This window comes from Ahaetulla prasina, chromosome 4 (genome assembly GCF_028640845.1).
Source record: "Ahaetulla prasina isolate Xishuangbanna chromosome 4, ASM2864084v1, whole genome shotgun sequence".
Lineage (NCBI taxonomy): Eukaryota > Metazoa > Chordata > Lepidosauria > Squamata > Colubridae > Ahaetulla > Ahaetulla prasina.
In genome coordinates, this window is record NC_080542.1 from 13629549 (window position 1) to 13650682 (window position 21134).

General features: G+C 37.4%; 1 protein-coding gene across 1 annotated transcript; it reads right to left on the minus strand.

Annotated features, from left to right (window-relative positions):
- Window positions 1-1592: 1592 nt before the first annotated feature.
- LOC131197943 (vomeronasal type-2 receptor 26-like) lies at window positions 1593-17877 on the minus strand. The gene is made up of 6 exons (XM_058182448.1): window positions 17678-17877; window positions 15797-15974; window positions 8813-9673; window positions 5192-5419; window positions 2941-3067; window positions 1593-2488 (listed from the first exon to the last, which is right to left on the minus strand). The coding sequence occupies exons 1-6, from the start codon at window positions 17875-17877 to the stop codon at window positions 1593-1595; spliced, it is 2490 nt and encodes an 829-aa protein (XP_058038431.1).
- Between the last annotated feature and the right edge of the window lie 3257 nt (window positions 17878-21134).

A 21134-nucleotide genomic window follows, 5' to 3' on the forward strand; every position in this document is an offset into this window, starting at 1 on the left:
TATTCTGCCTTAGTTATTTGCCCCTCTTTCCACTTTTTATACTTGTCCTTTTTGTCTTTCAATTTGTAAGATAGTTCTTTATGTATCCATGCTGGTTTCTTTTGAGATCTATTATTTTTCTTCCTCATTGTTATTGTGCTAGTCTGGGCTTTTATAATCTCACTTTATAAAATTTCCCAAGCTTTGTTTTCCCCTTGAGGATTCTCATCCATGGAATCCTTCTCAAGCTCTCTCTGAGTTTATTGAAATTAGCTGTCTTGAAGTCCAAGACTCTAGTTTGACTTTGTTCTACTACTTGTGTTTGCATAATGTTGAATTCCAATATTGCGTGATCATTTGCCCCAAGATTCCTATAGCTTCAACACCTTCTATCATTTCATCTCTGTTAGTGAGAATTAAGTCCAATATGGCTGATCCCCTTGTTCCCTTCTCTACTTTTTGGGAAACAAAGTTGTCTGCTAGGTTTGTTAGGAACCTGTTGGATTTTCCACTTGGTGCAGAGTTTGTCTCCCATTGATTTCAGAATAGTAAAAATCCCCCATTACTACTGTGATGTGCTTCCTACATACCTTAGTTAGCTAACTAACAAAAAGTTCGTCTACTTCCTCTGTTTGGTTGGGTGGCCTATATTATATACCTATGGCAATATCATTTTCCCAATTCCACCTCCTCTTTCATTTGGTCTATTTCTTTTAAATAATTTATATCCCTCTAGCTGTATGTTCCATTTGTCAGTTTCATCCCACCAAGTTTCCGTAAGGGAAACAATATCATATCTGCCCTCATTTACTTGAATTTCTAATTCACCCTGTTTATTCCTCATACTCTGTGCATTGGTGTATAGATATTTGAGTCCATTTTGATTGACCTTGTATTTATTGTCTACATAACCTGTGTTGTGCATGACTGCCCCTACTTTCTTGTCACCTGTTTGATTAGTGCACATGGTATGGCACTCACTATTAAATGCTTGGTTTTGCTTGATAGCAGGGCTGATAATCTTACCCACACAGATATCTATGTTACATGCACTGATAACCCTATTAATTTTGGATTGTTGGGGACAGAAATGTTCTGTATCAATTAATTCTCTGTCCCCACTGTTCAGTTTAAATGTTTCTCCAGAAAATCTGTGAATTTATTGCTAAGTAACTCAGGCTCTTTCTTTGATGGATGCAATCCATCTCTTTTGTATAGTTTTTCATTGGACCAGTTGCAGACATCGTGACTAATAAAACCAAAGCCTTCCCTTTTACACCACTCTTTTAGCCACACATTAAACTCCATTATTTGCTGGCCTTTACCTTTTTGTTCCTTATATACTGGTAAAAGCTCTAAAAAGATAAGCCTACAGCCTATACTACTAAGATACTTAGTAGTATCTTAGTAGTATACTTATGTATCTTAGTATACTACTTAGTATACTACTTAGTATACTACTTAAGATACTTATGTATCTTAGTAGTATACTTATGATACTTAGTAGTATACTTATGATACTGAATCAACAATTCTGACTTGAAATGAATCCCACATTTATAATTGGAATCAGGGAAATACTTAATGCATCACACCAATAAACAAAATCTGAATCATTTCTTTATTAACTGTCCTTTTGTATTCAAATCAGGTCTAAACATAATGATATAGCATTTGGGGAAAAAGATGCAGCCCAGTAATCCAGCTGCTGAAGCCAAAATGGAGAAGATCTCCACAGCCACCATGTATTTTCCCTTTGTACTCAGATAGGTTGGGACAAATGAGATCCAGACACTACAAAAGACCAACATGCTGAAGGTGATAAATTTGGCTTCATTAAAGCTGTCAGGTAACTTCCTGGCTAGAAAGGCCACTGTGAAGCTGGTAGAAGACAAGAAACCCATAAAGCCAAGGACAAGGTAAAACATGATGGCTGAACCTTCATTACATTCCAGCACAATTTCTTCCACCATGGAGTGCGTGTCTAAATCTGGGAATGGGGGAGAAATCGCCAACCACATTGTACAAATGGTGAATTGCGCTACGGAGCAAGATAGGATAATACTTTTGGCCAACCTGTTTCCCACCCATTTCCTCATTTTGGAGCCTGGCTTAGTGGCCATGAAAGCAATAACAACAATGGTTGTTTTCCCCAAAATGCAAGAAAGGGCTATGGAGAAGATGACGCCAAAAGCAGTTTGTCGCAACAGACATTTAATTTGGTCGGGTTTCCCAATGAAGAGTAAGCTGCAAAGAAAGGAATGGAGGAGGGCAATGAGAAGAACGTAAGTGAGGTTCCTGTTGTTGGCTTTGACTATGGGTGTGTCCTGCTCTTTAATGAAGATACCCAGCACCAAAGTTGTGATGAAGGAAAAGAAGAGACTAACAGTGGCCAAGGTAATCCCCAGTGGCTCACTGTAAGACAGGAAGGTTGTAGTTTTCAGTATACAGAGATTTTGGGCCTTATTTGGATATTGATCTTCTGAACATTGGAAACAATCAACTGCATCTGGAACAAGAAAGCAATAAGATCCATTTCTAGAAATATTAATACAGGGGAACAGATAGTTAATTAACAGAAGAGTTAATTAATGAGATTCTTTAAAAATGTCTGTTTAATGTACAGTGTATTTAGTACCATGTTGTAAGTATGATAGAATGTCTAATACTTACACATTGCTTTGTGATTACAATTCTACTCTGTTCGTCTTTTATGCACATTCTCCTCCCTCTCCCTCTCCCTCTCCCTCTCCCTCTCCCTCTCCGTCTCCCTCCCTTCACTTCCCTCTCTCTCTTCTATCTTTCCTGGGAAAATCCCTTATCCTACAATAGAAAAAGGTATTCATTAGGCTTATCTTTCCATAGTTTTGTTCTGCTTTTCAGAATTCTGAAATTCTGCGAACCGGTAGCGTTTCACCCCTGGTAAGGAGTCTGAATAGTTTTATACAAAGCAACTCTTACCCATCTGGTTTGAAATTTTCCCTTTTGCACATGGAATGCAGTCATAACAGCAAAACGGTTTCCTTTCTATTTTCCTCTTCCTGGTCCCCGAATAGCAATTGTCATTGCATACAGAAAGAGGCTGAACCTATCAAGAAGTGAAAGCAGGATTTATTAAAAGTCACAAGTTTTCTATCAGAAAATTCTATTTCAGGGTGAATTTTACTTTTAAATAATAGGGTATAAGTGTCGCAAAAATCAGTTGGTTTGGAGCAATTGTAATAAATCAGTGGAAGAACTGCAGAAAATGGGAACTAGAATCAAAACTGGAGATAGGAATACTAAAAATTGGAGATCCAGGAAGATAGCATCATTTGGCTTGGTGAATGTAAAGACCCAGAAGAATTTATTTCCCATGTATAAATTAGCTGGAAATAAAGGTGAATCAGCTCCCCCCACCCCAAGTTTCAATTCCTTTCTCTACTTTGGCCACTGCAATGGGGAGGTTTTCTCTTTGGACCAGGGTTAAAATGGTCCCTGACATGAGATTTCCCCCTTTTTTTCCCCTTCCCATCCATGCCAGAAAGGTAAGCACCAATTGCTTTCACTAAGTCTGCATTACTATTACTATTAATCTTTGCATTGTTCGTATCACTCATCTCCTCCCACTTATGACAGTATGACTGTAACTTGTTGCTGAATCCTTACGTTTTATATTGATTGTTTCCTAGTATGATATTTTTTTTATTTGCATTAATATCCCGCCCTTCTCCGAAGATTCAGGGTGGCTTACACTATGTTAGCAATAGTCTTCATCCTATTTGTATATTTATATACAAAGTCAACTTATTGCCCCCCCAACAATCTGGGTCCTCATTTTACCTACCTTATAAAGGATGGAAGGCTGAGTCAACCTTGGGCCTGGTGGGACTAGAACCTGCAGTAATTGCAGTAATTTGATTGCTTATTTGTACCATATGACTATCATTAAGTATTCTACCTATTGATTCTTGACAACTGTATCTTTTCTTTTTTGTACACTGAGAGCATATGCACCAAAGAGCATATGTGTCCAATCACACTTGGCCAATAAAAAATTCTATTCTAGTCTATTCTTTCTCTTGGATGACCATTTCTTTCAAGGATTGGTGGGAAAAGAAGCAATCTAAGAGCCATAATTTTATCATTTTTCCTGCCATTTTTGAGATAAATAAGAACTTGGCAAAGTCATCCATCCCTCCACCTATCCACCTATCCGCCCATCCATCCATCCATCCATCCATCCATCCATCCATCCATCCATCCATCATCCACCATTTATCATCTATCATCTATCTATCATCTATCTATCATCTATCTATCATATCTATCTATCTATCTATCTATCTGATCAGACAGTTATTTGTTTGGAACGGTATAGGGCAGTGATAGTGAACCTTTTCGAAGGGAGAAAAGGGAGCTGAAAAGGGAGCACTTCATGCTCCCAACATTGCTGTGATCAGGAAGAAGACCTGCCCAAGGGGCACGTGCGCACCAGATAAGGTACTTCCAGTTTTCTGTGGGCAAGGAAGTCTTCTGGTTACTGGTGAACATTCACACACACCGTTCATCTGGCTGGCATGTATGCTCACACCAGAAGATCAGCTCTTCCAGTTTCAGGCACTGCCGCATGCACAAAGGCCAGCTGATCATCGTGTGCGCACATGCGCCAAAAAATGGTGAGAGGAATGGGCAACGCCACGTGTGACAGGTGACATGGTTCTGTGTGTCACTTCTGACACACATGCCATTGGTTCACCATAGGGGTCTCCCTGCTTGGGTAGGGGTTGAACTAGAAGACCTCCATTTATGATGATTGAAATATCCACACAGTCAGCTGATCAAAATTAATATGATTGGCAACTGGCTCACATACATTATGGATGCAGTGTTCTGGGATCATGTAATCATCTTTTAGAAATTCTTAACAAGCAAAGTCAAAGGGAAGCCAGATAATTTAACAATTATGCTACTAAGTTAAAAATTTTAGTGATTCACTTAAGAACTGTACCAAGAAAAATCATAAAATTGAGCAAAACTTAATCAGTGGCTCGCTTAGCAACAGAAATTTTTGGGCTCCATTGTAGTCGTAATTCGAAAACTACCTCTATTTCTTCACTTTTGCAATTTCCTTTTTCAGCTTAACAACTTGAAGATCCATTCAAATCAATAATTCTGGAAGCACAAAAGGGATGGGGAAGAACACACAATTTGAAATCTGAGCAGGCTATACCTGGTTAAACATGTTGGGCCAGATTATGTCTTTTGCAGAGATGGTGAATAGCTTATCCGGAGAAGCTGTTGGGTCGATCTTTCCAACTTTGACTTTAACAAAGGTCTGGTTTGGGAACGTGACCCAGTTGATAATGTCAAATCCAGTCTCTACATCCCCATTTTCATTAAAGGAAATTTTCTGTCCTGCAGTGTTATTAAATGAGATGGTTCTCAAATAATGATGGAGCTAAACAGAAGCAGAGGTAGACAATTAATGGGAAAAGAGGAAGGAACAGAAAGAGAAAAGAATCAGTAGTATTAAGTTAAAGGTTGTTCATTTAATATGATTGGGCACATTAATAAAATGATTGTTCGTTCAATATTTCTTCACTGCCACAGATGTATTGAACCTCTGCCAAACTCAGAATGCTACTGTATCTTAATTCTTTCTTCCTAATGACTTTATGGGCATTACGGAGACCTGGTTGGGCACAGAAGGGGGAGTATCCCTGGTTGAACTGTGCCCCCCAGGTTTCCGAGCATTCCATCAACCGAGGGCCCAAGGTAGGGGTGGAGGGGTGGCGGTTGTGATTAGAGAAAGTCTAGAGCCAAGGAAGTCCACTGTGCCTCAGATAGCCAGTTGTGAATCCCTCCTTGTGAAGTGGGGCCATAGGAATCAGATGGGTTTGTTGATCACGTACCTGGCTCCTTGCTGCGTGATTACAGCCCTACCTGAGCTGCTGGAGGTGCTTGCCGGAGTGGCGGTTGAGATTCCCAGACTTTTGGTCATGGGGGATTTCAACTTGCCATCCGCCGGCTTGTCATCAACGGCGGTCCAGGAGTTCCAGGCTTCCATGACGGCCTTGGACCTGATTCAAGTAACTGATGGCCCTACACACATTGGGGGGAGGCACACTGGACCTAATTTATATCTCTGGCCAGTGGTTTAATGATCTGGAATTAGGAGATTTAGTGACAGAACCTGTGTCATGGTCAGGTCATTGTCTCCTTTGCCTGAACTTTCGGACCGCCGCTCACCACCGCAAGGAGACGGAACCAATGCGTTGGTTCCGTCCCAGGCGCCTGATGGACCCTGAGAGGTTCCTGATGGAGTTTGGGCTGTTCCCTGAGGATCTTGCCCATGGCACGGCTGAAGAACTAGTTACGGCCTGGGAACACGCCGTGGCTGGGGCTTTGGACCATGTCGTGCCTTTGCGGCCTCTGACCCGTTGTAGATATCAATTGACTCCTTGGTTTTCTGAGGAGCTGAGAGAGATGAAACACCGGAGAAGACGCCTAGAGAGTACCTGGAGGTCCAGCCGTTCCGAGGCTTATCGGACACTAGTTAGGTCTTTTTCTAAGACCTACCTAGTGGCACTGAGGGAGGTGAAACGTTCTTACGTTTCCACCCTCATTGCGTCGGCAGATAACCACCCGGCCACCCTGTTTTGGGTGAACCGCTCTCTCCTTCATCAGGAGGGGCGGGATGACCACTTGCAGGGACATGCCGAGGAGTTTAGTGGTTATCTATATGATAAAATTGTTCAACTTTGGGATAGTTTGGACCAAAATTGCGATGATCCAAGTGAGAGAACGAAGACGCGTCTTGTTGAGGTTATTTGGGATGAGTTTGATTCTGTGGCTCTCAAGGACGTGGACAGGTTACTGGGGAGGTTACATGCCACTACATGTTTACTGGACCCATGTCCCTCCTGGTTGGTGCTGGCCACACAGGAGGTGACACGAGGCTGGCTCTGGGGAATTATAAATGCTTCATTGTTGGAAGGGGTTTTCCCCGCCGCCTTGAAAGAGGCGGTGGTGAGACCCCTCCTCAAGAAGCCTTCCCTGGACCCAGCTATTTTGGGAAATTATCGTCCAGTCTCCAACCTTCACTTTGTGGCGAAGGTTGTAGAAAGTGTGGTGGCATGGCAGCTTCCCCGGTACCTGGATGAAGCTGTCTATCTAGACCCGTTCCAGTCCGGCTTCCGGTCCGGATATAGTACGGAGACAGCTTTGGTCGCGTTGGTGGATGACCTCTGGAGGGCCAGGGATAGTTCCTCTGCCCTGGTCCTATTAGAGCTCTCAGCGGCTTTTGATACCATCGACCATGGTATCTTGCTGCACCGGTTGGAGAGCTTGGGAGTGGGAGGCACCGTCTACCGGTGGTTCTCCTCCTATCTCTCTGACCGGTCGCAGACAGTGTTGACAGGGGGGCAGAGATCGACCGCGAGGCGCCTTACTTGTGGGGTGCCTCAGGGGTCGATTCTCTCGCCTCTCCTGTTCAAGATCTATATGAAGCCGCTGGGTGAGGTCATCAGTGGCTTTGGGGTGAGTTACCAGCTGTACGCTGACGACACTCAGCTGTACTTTTCCACCCCGGGCCACCCCAACGAAGGTGTCGAAGTACTGTCCCGGTGTCTGGAAGCCGTATGGGTCTGGATGGGGAGAAACAGGCTCAAGCTCAATCCCTCCAAGATGGAGTGGCTGTGGATGCCGGCACCCCGGTACAGTCAGCTGCAACTGCGGCTGACTGTTGGAGGCGAGTCATTGGCCCCAATGGAAAGGGTGTGCAACTTGGGTGTTCTCCTGGATGGACGACTGTCATTTGAAGATCATTTGGCGGCCATCTCCAGGAGAGCTTTTTACCAGGTGTGCTTGGTCTGCCAGTTGCGCCCCTTCCTCGACCAGGATGCCTTATGCACGGTCACTCACGCTCTTGTTACCTCCCGTTTGGATTATTGCAATGCTCTCTACATGGGGCTCCCCTTGAGGTGCACCCGGAGACTTCAATTAATGCAACTGCGTGGGTGATTGAGGGAGCCACACGTTGCTTCCATGTAACACCATTCCTGCGCAGACTGCACTGGCTACCCGTGGTTTTTCGGGTGCGCTTTAAAGTCTTGGTTACCACCTTTAAAGCTCTCCATGGCTTAGGGCCTGGGTACTTACGGGACCGCCTGCTGTTACCTTACGCCTCCCACTGACCCATACGCTCACACAGAGAGGGCCTTCTCAGGGTGCCATCCGCCAAGCAATGTCGGCTGGTGGCCTCCAGGGGAAGGGCCTTCTCTGTTGGAGCTCCTACCCTTTGGAACGAACTTCCCCCTGGTTTGCGTCATATACCTGACCTTCGGACCTTTTGCCGTGAGCTGAAAACGCATTTATTTATTCAATCGGGACTGGCTTAAATTTTTAAATCTTTAAATAATTTTAATTGGGGTTACTATTTATGAATTTTAAGGGTTTTAAATTTGATTGTTTTAAATTTTGGCCATTTATGGAATATGTTTATTTTAAGTCTTTGTTTTAACTGTATATTGTACTGTTTTATAATTTGGCTGTACACTGCCCTGAATCCTTCGGGAGAAGGGCGGTATAAAAATCTAAATAATAAATAAATAAATAAATAAATAAATAAATAAATAAATAAATAAATAAATAAATAAATAAATAAATAAATATTCTTGTAGCATTGTCGTATCTTCCCAATTACAAAGCTTTCTCAAAACAAGAGAAAAATAGAGTGGCAAAAGACTTAAAAATCATCACTCCAGCATTCTCATTGGCCATAACCTTTGTAACACAGCTTACTGCATTAGACAGAACAGCAATAGGAAATAGTTGTTTATTCTTTTATTACCTGCCATGCTTTTTGAGCCAACAATATTTCTCTCCCAACTTCTATCCTTGTTTTGGATTTGGATTTGAGGGAAAGCATGGCTTGTAAGGCATGGGCCACACCATAGACTGCATTGTAGATGCAGTAACTCTGCCCACTCATGGTGGTATCAAACACAGCCTTAGGTAGTTTCTCCAACTTCTCTTCTCCAGTGCAGAGCTTCCCAGCGTCTTCATCTAAATTATCTTTAGGAAAGGAGCATTCAAAAACCTGTTCCCAGAACACTCTCATTAAATGGTCTTCCGCTTCTGAAGTTGGGTTTCTCATTTGAAGGAATTTATGGAATCCAGAAATCTCCTTGGAAGAAGCTATAAAAGATATAACACCATTGAAGGCATTCATATTCATAGCTCTTTGAAGTGCAAGTGAGGTAAACTCCATCTGGGCTGGCATTATCCAAACTTTATCTTTTCCCTCAATGGATGTCTCTACAATTTGGTCCATATAGGGCAACGCTCTAAAAAACATAGTGTTCTGATTTTCACAATATAGGATAATAACATTGACAGTGCTTTTCATGATAATCACATATGTTTTATGAAAATCTGCAAGGGCGCTTAAAATATCATTAGAAAATGTTTCCTTGACCATCTCTTCTATGAAGTCAAAGCAGACACCTTTTTGGGAAAACAAAGGAACAGCATTTTGGACGAAACTCTCTCCAATCACATCAGGTTGGGAAATCAGCCCAATCCATGTCCATCTAAAATGCAGCAGCAACTGGAGAATACCCATAATCTGTTGGTCACCATTTGGGAAAAAACGATGAAAGAAAACAGTTTGTATCTTGTCATCTATAGTTGGAGGAGATCCATATGTCAGCTGAATATAGAAAAAAAAAGCAGCATGATTTTCCAAAATGAAACATTCAATATTCTTTTAAAAAATCTGCTCTTAATTTATGGCTTTCCATATTAACCAAGATCTAATCATGTTCTGAAAAAAAACCCTGATGTACAGAATATTCATTCAACCATTTGTTATTGTAATATAAGTAGAAAGCCAGAGACCTGAGAAATGCATTAATTCAGGAAATAAATTTAAAGAGCAAAATAACTATTCCCAAATAATAATAACGGTATGTTGAATTTTTTTAAAATGATGACTCCTTAATGTGATTATTAAAACATAGTAAGAAAATGCATTTATGAAAATGTATTGGGTGAGAGCTTCCAGCAGTGACATCAGCATGAATGGAATGAGGGACTCCATTCCTAAACTCGAATTTTCCAGCTAGGAAGCTAAAATAAGCACTATCAATCCCAGAGAGATTGATAGAAAAAAGGGGGATATTTGAGGGCCTTGGGGGGGAAATCAATTCACCTGAAGGTTCAGGAGAAACCTCTTGATTCCGGTAGGAAATAAACTAGCCATATTGGCTGGCCCGAAGCACTGACAGCTGCGGAGTAGGAAGCAAAGATTGAGAAATCAACATAACTGCAGGGGAGAAAACCCCAAAAAGTAGGTAGAATTATATTGTTGAATGGTGGAGCGTAAATATTGAGACTCTGAAACTAGAGGCAGGATTCCTGGAAAAATAAATGCAGCGACTAGGAGGACAAGGAGCAAATGAAATAACCTGACAAGCAGTGACAATGCAAAAAGGTGAAGTAGCAGATGAAAAGAGTTAAGAAACTCCAGCTGGATACATTTCTGTGACTGTGTGAATTGATGACTTTAAATCTATACATTCATTTTGATATTGTTAATAGTACTGTAAAACTCAAGGTAGACTTTCAGGATCGAAAAGGCTTAATTAATGATGGAATTTGAGCGGTGATTCAGGACATGGTGGATTTAATGGGTGTCTAGAAGGAATAGAAGCAGAAAACAATAGGATTGGTGATTGCTAATTAAGACTGTCAAAACTGGATAGTTTGGACATTTTTGGAAACTGATAATAAACTTTACAATTGGAAAGAACTGAAGAGGAGGGTAAAGGACAGACAGGATTAAAAAAGGGGGGTACCTACAGAGAATGATTCAAAATTGGGTGAAGATTATACAGACTTAAAAAAAAATACAAGAGACTTTCACTTTGTGAAATACAAAAACTCTAAGACCCAAATTCAGTTGTGAGAGATGAAATAAATGTTCAACTAAAAGTAATTAAGATAAAACTGTGTACCATAGAAACTAATAAATCTATAAAATTTTGTATCGTTAAATGATTATTAATATATGCTTGAATATTGATATTTGAAAATTAACTCTGAGTAATCTAGATTAGCTATAAGCAGTAAATGATACGAAATATAAATTTATATTTATATATATTTATATCTTTAAAATAAGAGATTTATATATATTTACATAATAGGATATATGTATATTTATATTTATTATATTATTAAGTAATAAGTGTATAAATTTTCCTTTCCTTTTACATCTTTATAGATAAGTAAAGCTATACATAGTCTTAAATAACTATATAGAAAATAAGGATTTAAGAAATATGTAATATATAATAATTATTTATTAAGATATAGATAACTATAATCTATAGTTATAACCACAGTGATATTTATATCTATATTTAGGAAATTAATATTAATATTATATAGATTAAGTTTAAAAACTATATAAGGGTGGAGATTCAAGGAGCCTTATAGTGAATAGTTTAAGATCTCCAGAATTAATCTCTTATATGATATTTTGGAAAAATTTACTTCAGATAGGAAAAATGACAAGCACAAGTACAACAACGGTAACCAAAATAAGTAAGAAAATAGCCCCAAACCCTGCATCCACTACATCTTCCCCAACACATCAATGATCAATAGAAAGTATGCTTGGAACAGATAAAGCAGGTTCAACATTAAATATACAAAGCATCCAAACCACGTTACTGATGATACAAGAGGCAATGACTAAAACATAGGAAGCCATTGCTAACAACCATGAAGAGATAAAAAAAAATCACAAAGATCTTAAATCCAATATGCGAAAAATGAAGGAAAATATTTAAAAAATGGATGACAAAATAGAAAAAATTCAACAGAATATCTTGAAAAATGAACAAAGGATCCAAACAGCAGAGTCAAAAATGGACAAACAGATAAGAAAATAAAAACCCTGGAACAAAAACGTATGATAATTAATAGAGACTTAGAAGAATCAATAGTATTTTTGGAGATGGAGAAAGCATATTTCTTTCTTGGATTTCAAAATATCATGGAAAATAAGGAAGAAGACTTAGGGGAGATTATGTCAGAAATCTTAGCAGAGGCAACACAAAGAGACAAGCAAGATATGCGGAGAGATAGTTTGTGTACAGAGTGCACATGAATTATGCAAACAGGCACAACCTGCCGAAAGAAGTACACATTAGATTCACAAAAAAATGATAAAAGATGAAAATTATTTAAAAAATGCAGGAAGAATCGATATTATACAAAGGAAAAAAAATAATAACCCTTAAACAAATCCTGAGACAAGTGAGAGACCAAAGAAGAAAGTATCATTTCCTTACATTACAACTAAATAAATATAATGTTATGTTCTGATGGTTAATATCAGAAGGTATCCTGCTCTCCTGGCAGGAGAAAAAATTCAAGATTGATAAACTAAATAAGGCCCAGGAATTTTTTGAACACCACTTTGCATTAGAAGAAGAACTAGGGAGGATGAAGTCGAGAGCAAAAGCCAGGAAGAATACCAAATGGAGGAGAATGATGGGGAACAGGAAGAAAAAAGGAAACAGGAAAAGGAACGAATAGAGGGAGGAGGAGCAAAAGGAAAAATACAAAGAGAAACAAGAAATACAAAAAGATTAAGAACAATGAATAAATAAGAAAGAATATGGAGGAAGAAATAAAAATGATTTCAATAAATATAAATGGTTTAAATTCACCAGCTAAGAGAACTGAGACATTCACAAAGCTACAAAAATTAGATATGGACATTATAAATTTACAGGAAGTACACATCAAGGAACAGCACAGAAAACTATTAGAATACCCAAGAATAGGTGAAGTCTACATATCATTAACACAAAAAACCAGGAATCACAGTATACATCTATCTATCTATCTATCTATCTATCTATCTATCTATCTATCTATCTATCTATATATATATATACACACACACAGATGAGGAGGGAAGAATTTTAATGACTGAAGTAGAAACAAAACAAAAAACAATATTATTGATCTCAATTTAGGCACCAAATAATAATCAAAAATAATTTTATAGAAAGATACACAACAAAATAAGACAATTAGAATAGGAAAACATATGTTTAATTGGAGACCAATGTAATTATGGATATTAAAAAAGATTATCGAAACAATAAGAAAAATAAGACAAAGACCTTACCAGATACACTTCACGAAATGACACACAAACTATGCTTACACGATACGTGGAGGGAAATAAACAAGGAAAAGAAACAATACATGTTCTATTCTAAAACACACAAATCGTGGTCTAGGATAGATATGGTATGGATGACGCCATAATTCAGAAAAGAAACAGAAGAAGTGGAAATAACAACAAATATATGGGCGGATCATAATCCATTAATGGTGATATGGAAAGGCCAGAAGAAAAGAAAGAGGTGGATGTTGAATAAAGAAATATTAAAAGACAAAGAATATATCCAAATGATTGAAAAAGAAATGAACATATTTTTTAGGATAAACACAAAAGAAGAAAAATCTCTCCAAATCTTGTGGGACACTGCAAAAGCATATAGAAGAGGGCTAACAACTGCATATACAGTGAAAAGAAACAAACAAACAAAAAACCAAGAACAAGATAATCTGCAAAAAGAACTTAAAAAATTGGAGCTAGATTTACAGAAGGAACCCCCCCAAAAAAATAAATAAATAAATAAAGAATAGATTTAATAAGACACAGGATAAATTTGGCTTCACAAGCTGATATGGCACGGAAAATCAAATGAGTAAAGCAAAACTACTTTGAACATGCAAATAAAATGGGATGATGACTTGCATACAAATTGAAAAGAGAAAAAGAGAAAATTGGATAAATGGGAGAAATTATGGAATAAAAATTATAAACTGGCAATATCTGTATCCTATAAAGAAAATATGTATAAAATGTTCTATAGGTGGCATTTGGCCCCAGCAAGGCTGGCTAAGATGTTTCCCAATAACATAACATAACATAACATAACATAACATAACATAACATAACATAACATAACATAACATAACATAACATAACATAACATAACATAACATAACATAACATAACATAACATAACATAACATAACATAACATAACATAACATAACATAACATAACATAACATAACATAACATAACATAATAACAGAATTGGAAGGGACCTTGGAGGTCTTCTAATCCAACCCGCTGCCGAGACAGGAAACCCTACACCATTTCAGACAAATGGTTATCCAACATTTTCTTAAAAATTTCCAGTGTTGGAGCATTTACAACTTCTGCAGGCAAGTTGTTCCACTGATTAATTGTTCTAACTGTCAGGAAATTTCTCCTTAGTTCTAAGTTGCTTCTCTCCTTGAATAGTTTCCACCCATCGCTTCTTGTTCTACCCTCAGGTGCTTTGGAGAATAGTTTGACTCCTTCTTCTTTGTGGCAACCCCTGAGATGTTGGATCACTGTTATCATGTCTCCCCTAGTCCTTCTTTTCATTAAACTAGACATACCGAGTTCCTGCAACCAATACCCCATCAATGTGCTGGAAATGCAAACAACAAAAGGGTATGTACTACCACATGTGGTGGACATGCCACAAAGCGAAACAGTATTGGATTAGAGTATTAGATTACAGTTAGAAGAAATAACCAAGTATTAGACTACAATTAGAAGAAATAACCAAACAACATATAGAGATGAGGCCAGAAATATTTTTATTTTTTATTTTTATTAGAATAATCTATGCACAGAATTGGAAAAACAATAATATACCAACCAAAGGTAATTTGATTAAAAAAGGTTTGGGATGTGCAGAAATGGTCAAACTTACAAAGGAGATACAAGAAAAAGAAAAACCAGAATATTGTATAGTGTGGGAGAAATGGTATGAATGGCTAGAGGAGAGAGAGAAAAGGCAAGGAAAGATCAAATAATGGAAGATATAGAAATGTAATAACAAACAAGAGGAAATAGAAATTGTAGAAATAAAATTGTGTACGCTGCTATTGTATGAAATTAATATTAGAATTATATGTATAAAGGATACATTGAAATAAGGGAGAAAAATGGATAAGTAAGAAATGTTTTACTGATGCGAATTTGTTGTAAAGAAAAATTGTTAAAGATTTCTGTCTGGTTTTTTTTTTAAATGTTTAATAAAAAGTATTTTAAAAAAAGAAAAAAAGAAAGAAAATGTATTGGGTACAATTCCAGAACAAGTAGAATACCATTGGCAAATAGACTTCTACAAAGTCTATGTATAAGTCAGTAAATTATTAATGGGTTTGGATTAAGACTGAGAAATAAATCAAATACAATATCTAAAATATCTCATCTGGCCACCATATTTTTTTCATTTCTCTTTGAATTGCCAGTTATTTATTTCCAAATAATAAAATGTAATATAAAATTTATATCACCATCATCATCATCATCATCATCATCATCATCATCATCATCATCATCATCATCATCATCATCATTTTGCTTTGTAAACATAGCTTTGTAAATGTAACAGGAGAGGTAGAATTGTTTTCAAACCCCTGTGGGCTTCTGTTACTATAACCTTAGAATTAAAGAATGTTTAGTATTCATGATTCTGGTTTTCTGATCTTGCAAGTCTGCAAAAATTCTCCTCTCCCTTTACATTCAAAAGAACAAAAAAGAGTCCGTTCTGAGTTGCTTTCCCAAATTTCTTTTCTGGTTTGAGCTCAGATGCTTTTGATCAGATCATTGTCTAGACTTTGACTCTCAAGGCTCTTCTCACAGTCTATTAAATTTCATTCAAGGGCAAATCTTACCTGGGGCATCTTGTAGACATTCAAGATGTTTGCCATGTAGGGATAGATGTGAGAGTTAGGTCCTGCAATAACAGATATTGCCCTATCCTTGGCATCACACTTATAATTGGGGATGAATCTGCCCCGTGTTGAAAGAAGCTCTGTTGAAGCCAAGTATGTCCATCTTGCCATGAAATAACTATTAAAGAGGTGCATACCCAGAGTCATATTGAATAAAATGTGATTGTTTTCATTGATTTCTTTCACAGCTAAAGCCAATGCCAGAATATGTTGATAGTTCTGTAGGAAAAATCTGCAACAAGAGATATATTCCAAAATATATTTCATTTCTCATAGGATGTGACATTACGCATACTTTTTAAATATTTCAACTACACACGCACGTAAATGAATCATGTAAATGCCTAAACCCTCAGAAACTGTACAATGTTCTAATACGATGAAATATAATAAAATACTTGAATTCAAATAGCCTGCAAAAATATTTCAGAAGATTTTTGATGAAGGGGGAAATGCTCTTTGGAAAAACATACAAATTCATTCATTATAAATATATAATGAATGAATATATAATAAAATATATAAAATATATTATAAAAATGTTTCATTTCTCACAGAATGTGACATTACATATACTTTATTTTCAACTTACACACTGTAAGCCGCCCTGAGTCTTCGGAGAAGGGCGGGATATAAATGTAAATAAATTAAAAAAAAGCACTACACACAAAACTTGATTGTACACACTACCATTCAGGAAATCATCTAAATGCCTCAAAAATGATTTCCATTGCTAGAGATGTACTCAATCGTATGAACAATGTTTAAATTACATGAGATGTAATGTAAGAGTATGGAATCTAATAAAATACTTGCATAATAATGGAAATAGTCTGCAGAAATATTTCAGAGTCTCCAACATGTTATTTTAGAGGAAAGAGAAAATGCTCTTAAAAAAAAGAAAAGTACCATTTTTCACTAGATAAAGGCTGGCTGTCACGATTCATTCATTATATAGAATTTTCATGATGAAACACATGAATTACTTTACATTAATAATCTTATTATCATCTAGTTATAATTGTTAGACACACTTCTAGTTTTCTATCTTTAACTGTTCTTTTTCCCCACTGTTTTTTTCCCATTGCTACAGAGGTACTCAATCATATGAAAAATGTGTAAATTACATGAGAGGTAAAACATAAAAGTACTTTTTTTTTTAAGTGGATGAAGGCTAACTGTCATGGCTCTTTCATTCATTATAAACAATTTCCACTGAGAGATAAATTGCGTGAAGGGACTTTAATAATATTATCATCTACATAAAATTCTTAGACATACTTCTAGGTTTATATATTAGCTTATTAGGGCAAATGTTGTATATAAATCTTTTTTTTTTCCTTTGCTCATAATAGAGTGCTCCCTTTTCCTAAGTAAAGTGTAGCTTTTTCATTAGGGCACACAGCGCTTATATTTTTTGCTCCATGTTTGCTGAAGTACGGGCTTAGAAATCAAGTTTACAGTGTTACATAGCACCATTTTTCCTTAATATTCAGAACAACCATTAAGTCGCAAAACAATGCCATTTAATTGGCAACAAAAAGTGATTCCATCATAAAGTATTGCTTGTTTGATTCAAAGTAATTCAATGAGAAAAGCTTAATATGAAATTTTAATAAATCGCTGAACTGAGATCCGTCATACTGTAAGTGTGGCTGTGTACATATTTATTAAGGTAGCAAATTGTATTAGAATGAAGGAAGAAACAGAAGAAATAATTAATGTTGCAAGTAATAATACTAATTAACTCAGTCCAAGTATACTATTATGGAAGAATATCTGATTTGAGATATGCTATGGTTAAGAAGAGAAAGTCTTTACATAATATCATCATCTAGTTCTTCAGAGGGATGCCTTCTGAAAAGCACTGCTTGAGACATTGTGTAGAACTGAGATAGTATCCCAGCTACGATGAAATCGCCTGATAAAAAATACTTATGCTTCATAAGGGGAGATTTCCCCACAGCACATGCATTAATCTGAGGAGTAAGGCATGTAAACCCTGGCAGTAACACTGCCATGACTGCCATGAAAAATACCATCTTCTTTGAGAATACCTGTGTCATCATACACGAACCAGTTCTGTCTGCAACAATGAAACATGGCAAAAAGTCACCTTTCTCGGCGATTAGATGAGCTTCCATATATATCCTTTCTCAAAGAGCAGTTTGTTACATTTCTAGCTCTGATCCCACAGTTAATAACATCTTTCAATCTTGACCTGTTCTTTTGGTGTTATCCCTTGGACATCCCTAAGGATTTGAGAAGACACTATATAACTAAGACTCTAAGATTATAGGGGGAATCAATGGATGTTTAGTAAACTCTGTTGGAGTTTTTGAGGGTTATTTTCTTTGTAACTTATCATGACATTTGTTTTGTTAACATTTATAATTGGAATAGGTCTGTAAACTGCTCAGAGTCCTTTGGGATGGATGCAGTACCAAGTATAACATTATTTATTATTTAACTTTGAACTTTCCTTGCCCACTTCTTAGCCAAAGCATTGTAGGAGAAAAGTTGTGATGAATTTTGATATGTGGTATGGTTCAGATTAAACAATATTTACATGACACTATCAATCCTTCCTTCAGATTAGGATACCTTCTGAAATCCAGTATATTAGATACCCTGTGGGACTGAGAAAGAATGCCAGCAAGTGAAACTATTTATGTTTAATAACACAAAGGTTGCCCACATTACACGCAGTATAACCAAAAAAAAAAAAAAAATAGCACGCAACCAATGTTCACACTTATTTTTTTTTAATTCAAAAAGTTTTACAGAAAATTTTTTCCTCTTTCCCCCCACCTCCCCTCCCCCCTCCCTTCACAACCCCCCTCCCCCCCCGACTTCCCGGAACGAGCACAAGGTATAGTTAAAAATAAAACAAACATATGCTAAAAAAAAATTTCGACCCAACTTAATTATACTCCTACAATTCTCATCAGTTCCTAACTTCCCCCGAAAACAATCAAGAATAATACATCATAATCATTCAAAAGCAGTCTGATAACTCTTAGTCTGACATCTACTTTGAATATAGTCAATCCATTTTTTCCATTCCTTTAAGTATCTTTCTTGCATATTGTCTTTCAAAAAGGCTGATATTTTCGCCATCTCAGCCAAATTAGCAACTTTCAATATCCATTCTTCTATTGTTAGAAGTTAAAATAAAATCAATACGTGAGAAGGATTGATGCCTATCAGAGAAAAAAGTATAGTCTCTTTCCTCCAAATTCCGCAGTCTCCATACATCTCTCAACTCAAAATCCTCTCAAAAAAGGATTTAGGCAGTTTTGCATGTGCAGGTATCTTCTTAGAAAAAATTCTCTTGTCCTTTCGTGTATCTATTACTCCATTCCAATCTCCCAATATAATACACGATTTATAATCGCATAGAATCAATTTATCATACAACATTCTATAAAAAATTTCTTGTTGCTGATTGGGTGCATATATACCAAACAAAAGAGTCATTTTTGTTTCTATTGTAAGTTCAATGGCAATATATTTTCCGTGAATATCTGCCTCTATTAACTTGGCTGGCATATCTGTTCTCAAATAAACCACTATGCCATGTTTTTTGTCCAAAGCTGAGGCAACAAAATGTTTACCTAACTTTGAATTTATTAAGTACTTTTGATCTGATAATTTAATATGTGTTTCTTGTAAGCAAATCACATCATTTCTAAATTGTTTCAAATAATGAAATATTTTTCTTCTCTTCTGAGCTGAATTCAAACCATTGACATTCCAATGTCATTCCAATAAGTTCACACTTATGACTGGCTCAGCATCAACATGGTCACATGATCAAAATTTGGGTGTTTAGAAACTCAAACGCTGTATGGGTTGAGGCACCCTGAAATCATGTGATCACATTTCCGGATCCCTGCATAAGTGGATAGCTGCATTCCTTTCAAACAGGCAACAAGTAGTCAAAATAGGGAGCGCCCTATCAAACCCTGCACCTGTTAACAGCGATGTTCCCCCAAAACATCGTTTTAGGACCCACACACTTTGTACTTTACATAAATGACCTTTGCGATCATATTATAAGCAACTGCATTCTCTTCGCTGATGATGTCAAACTATTCAACACCACCGACAATGCTGCTACCCTACAAAGAGACCTTGAATATGTGTCAGAATGGTCAAACAATTGGCAACTCCAAATATCAACCAACAAATGCTCTGTCTTACACATTGGCAAATAGAATCAGAGCATCAAATACAAGCTGGGCGGATATGACCTTGTAGACGACCCTCATTCTGTCAGGACCTTGGAGTACTCTTCTCAAATGATTTAAGTGCCAGAGCTCACTGCAACAACATTGCCAAAAAGGCATTTAGAGTTCTTAACCTAATCTTGTGAAGCTTCTTCTCCAGAAATATTGTACTGCAAACTAGGGCATACAAAACCTTTGCCAGACCAATTCTCAAATACAACTCATCTGCCGGGAACCCGCTCTGTATATCGGGCATTAATACAATTGAGCAAGTCCAGAGGTATTTCATGAAAAGACTACTCCACTCCTCTGCTCACAACAGAATATCTTATGCCACCTGGCTTGAAATTTTGGGCTTAGAACTATGCTGCCTTTGGTCTGACCTAGGTGTAGTTTACAAAATTATCTGCTACAACATCCTACCTGTCAATGACTAATTCAGCTTCAACTGCAATAATACATGAGCACACAATAGATACAAACTTAAGGTAAACCGCTCCAAACTCGATTGCAGAAAATCCAACTTCAGCAACAGAGTGATCAATGCCTGGAATGTACTACCTGACTCTCTGGTTACTTCCCCAAACTCCCATAAGTTTAAACTTAGACTGTCTACTGTTGACCTCACCCCATTCCTAAGAGGTCTGTAAGGGACGTGCATAAGCGCACCAACATGCCTACCATCCCTGTTCTACTGTCCCCATTTATTTGTATCCTTATCTTGTGTTCATAATCATCTTTATACGTATATCTATTATCTTATACGTGTTTGACAAATAAAATAAATAAATAAAGAGTTCCTGAGATCGGTCATATCCACACATCTGAGTATGAACGGAGCTATAGAACAAACAAACACAATGGTGGAACGATATATAAGATGATATGTGGATTACCAACAAGAGAACTGGGGGAACCTGCTGCCATTTGCAGAAGAGGCTTACAACAACGCCATGCACAGTAGCACTGGATTAACCCCCTCTGAGGTCACCAGCAGCATGGACTTTGTACCTATGCCCGAACTTCCCAGAGAACCCTCCCGCCTC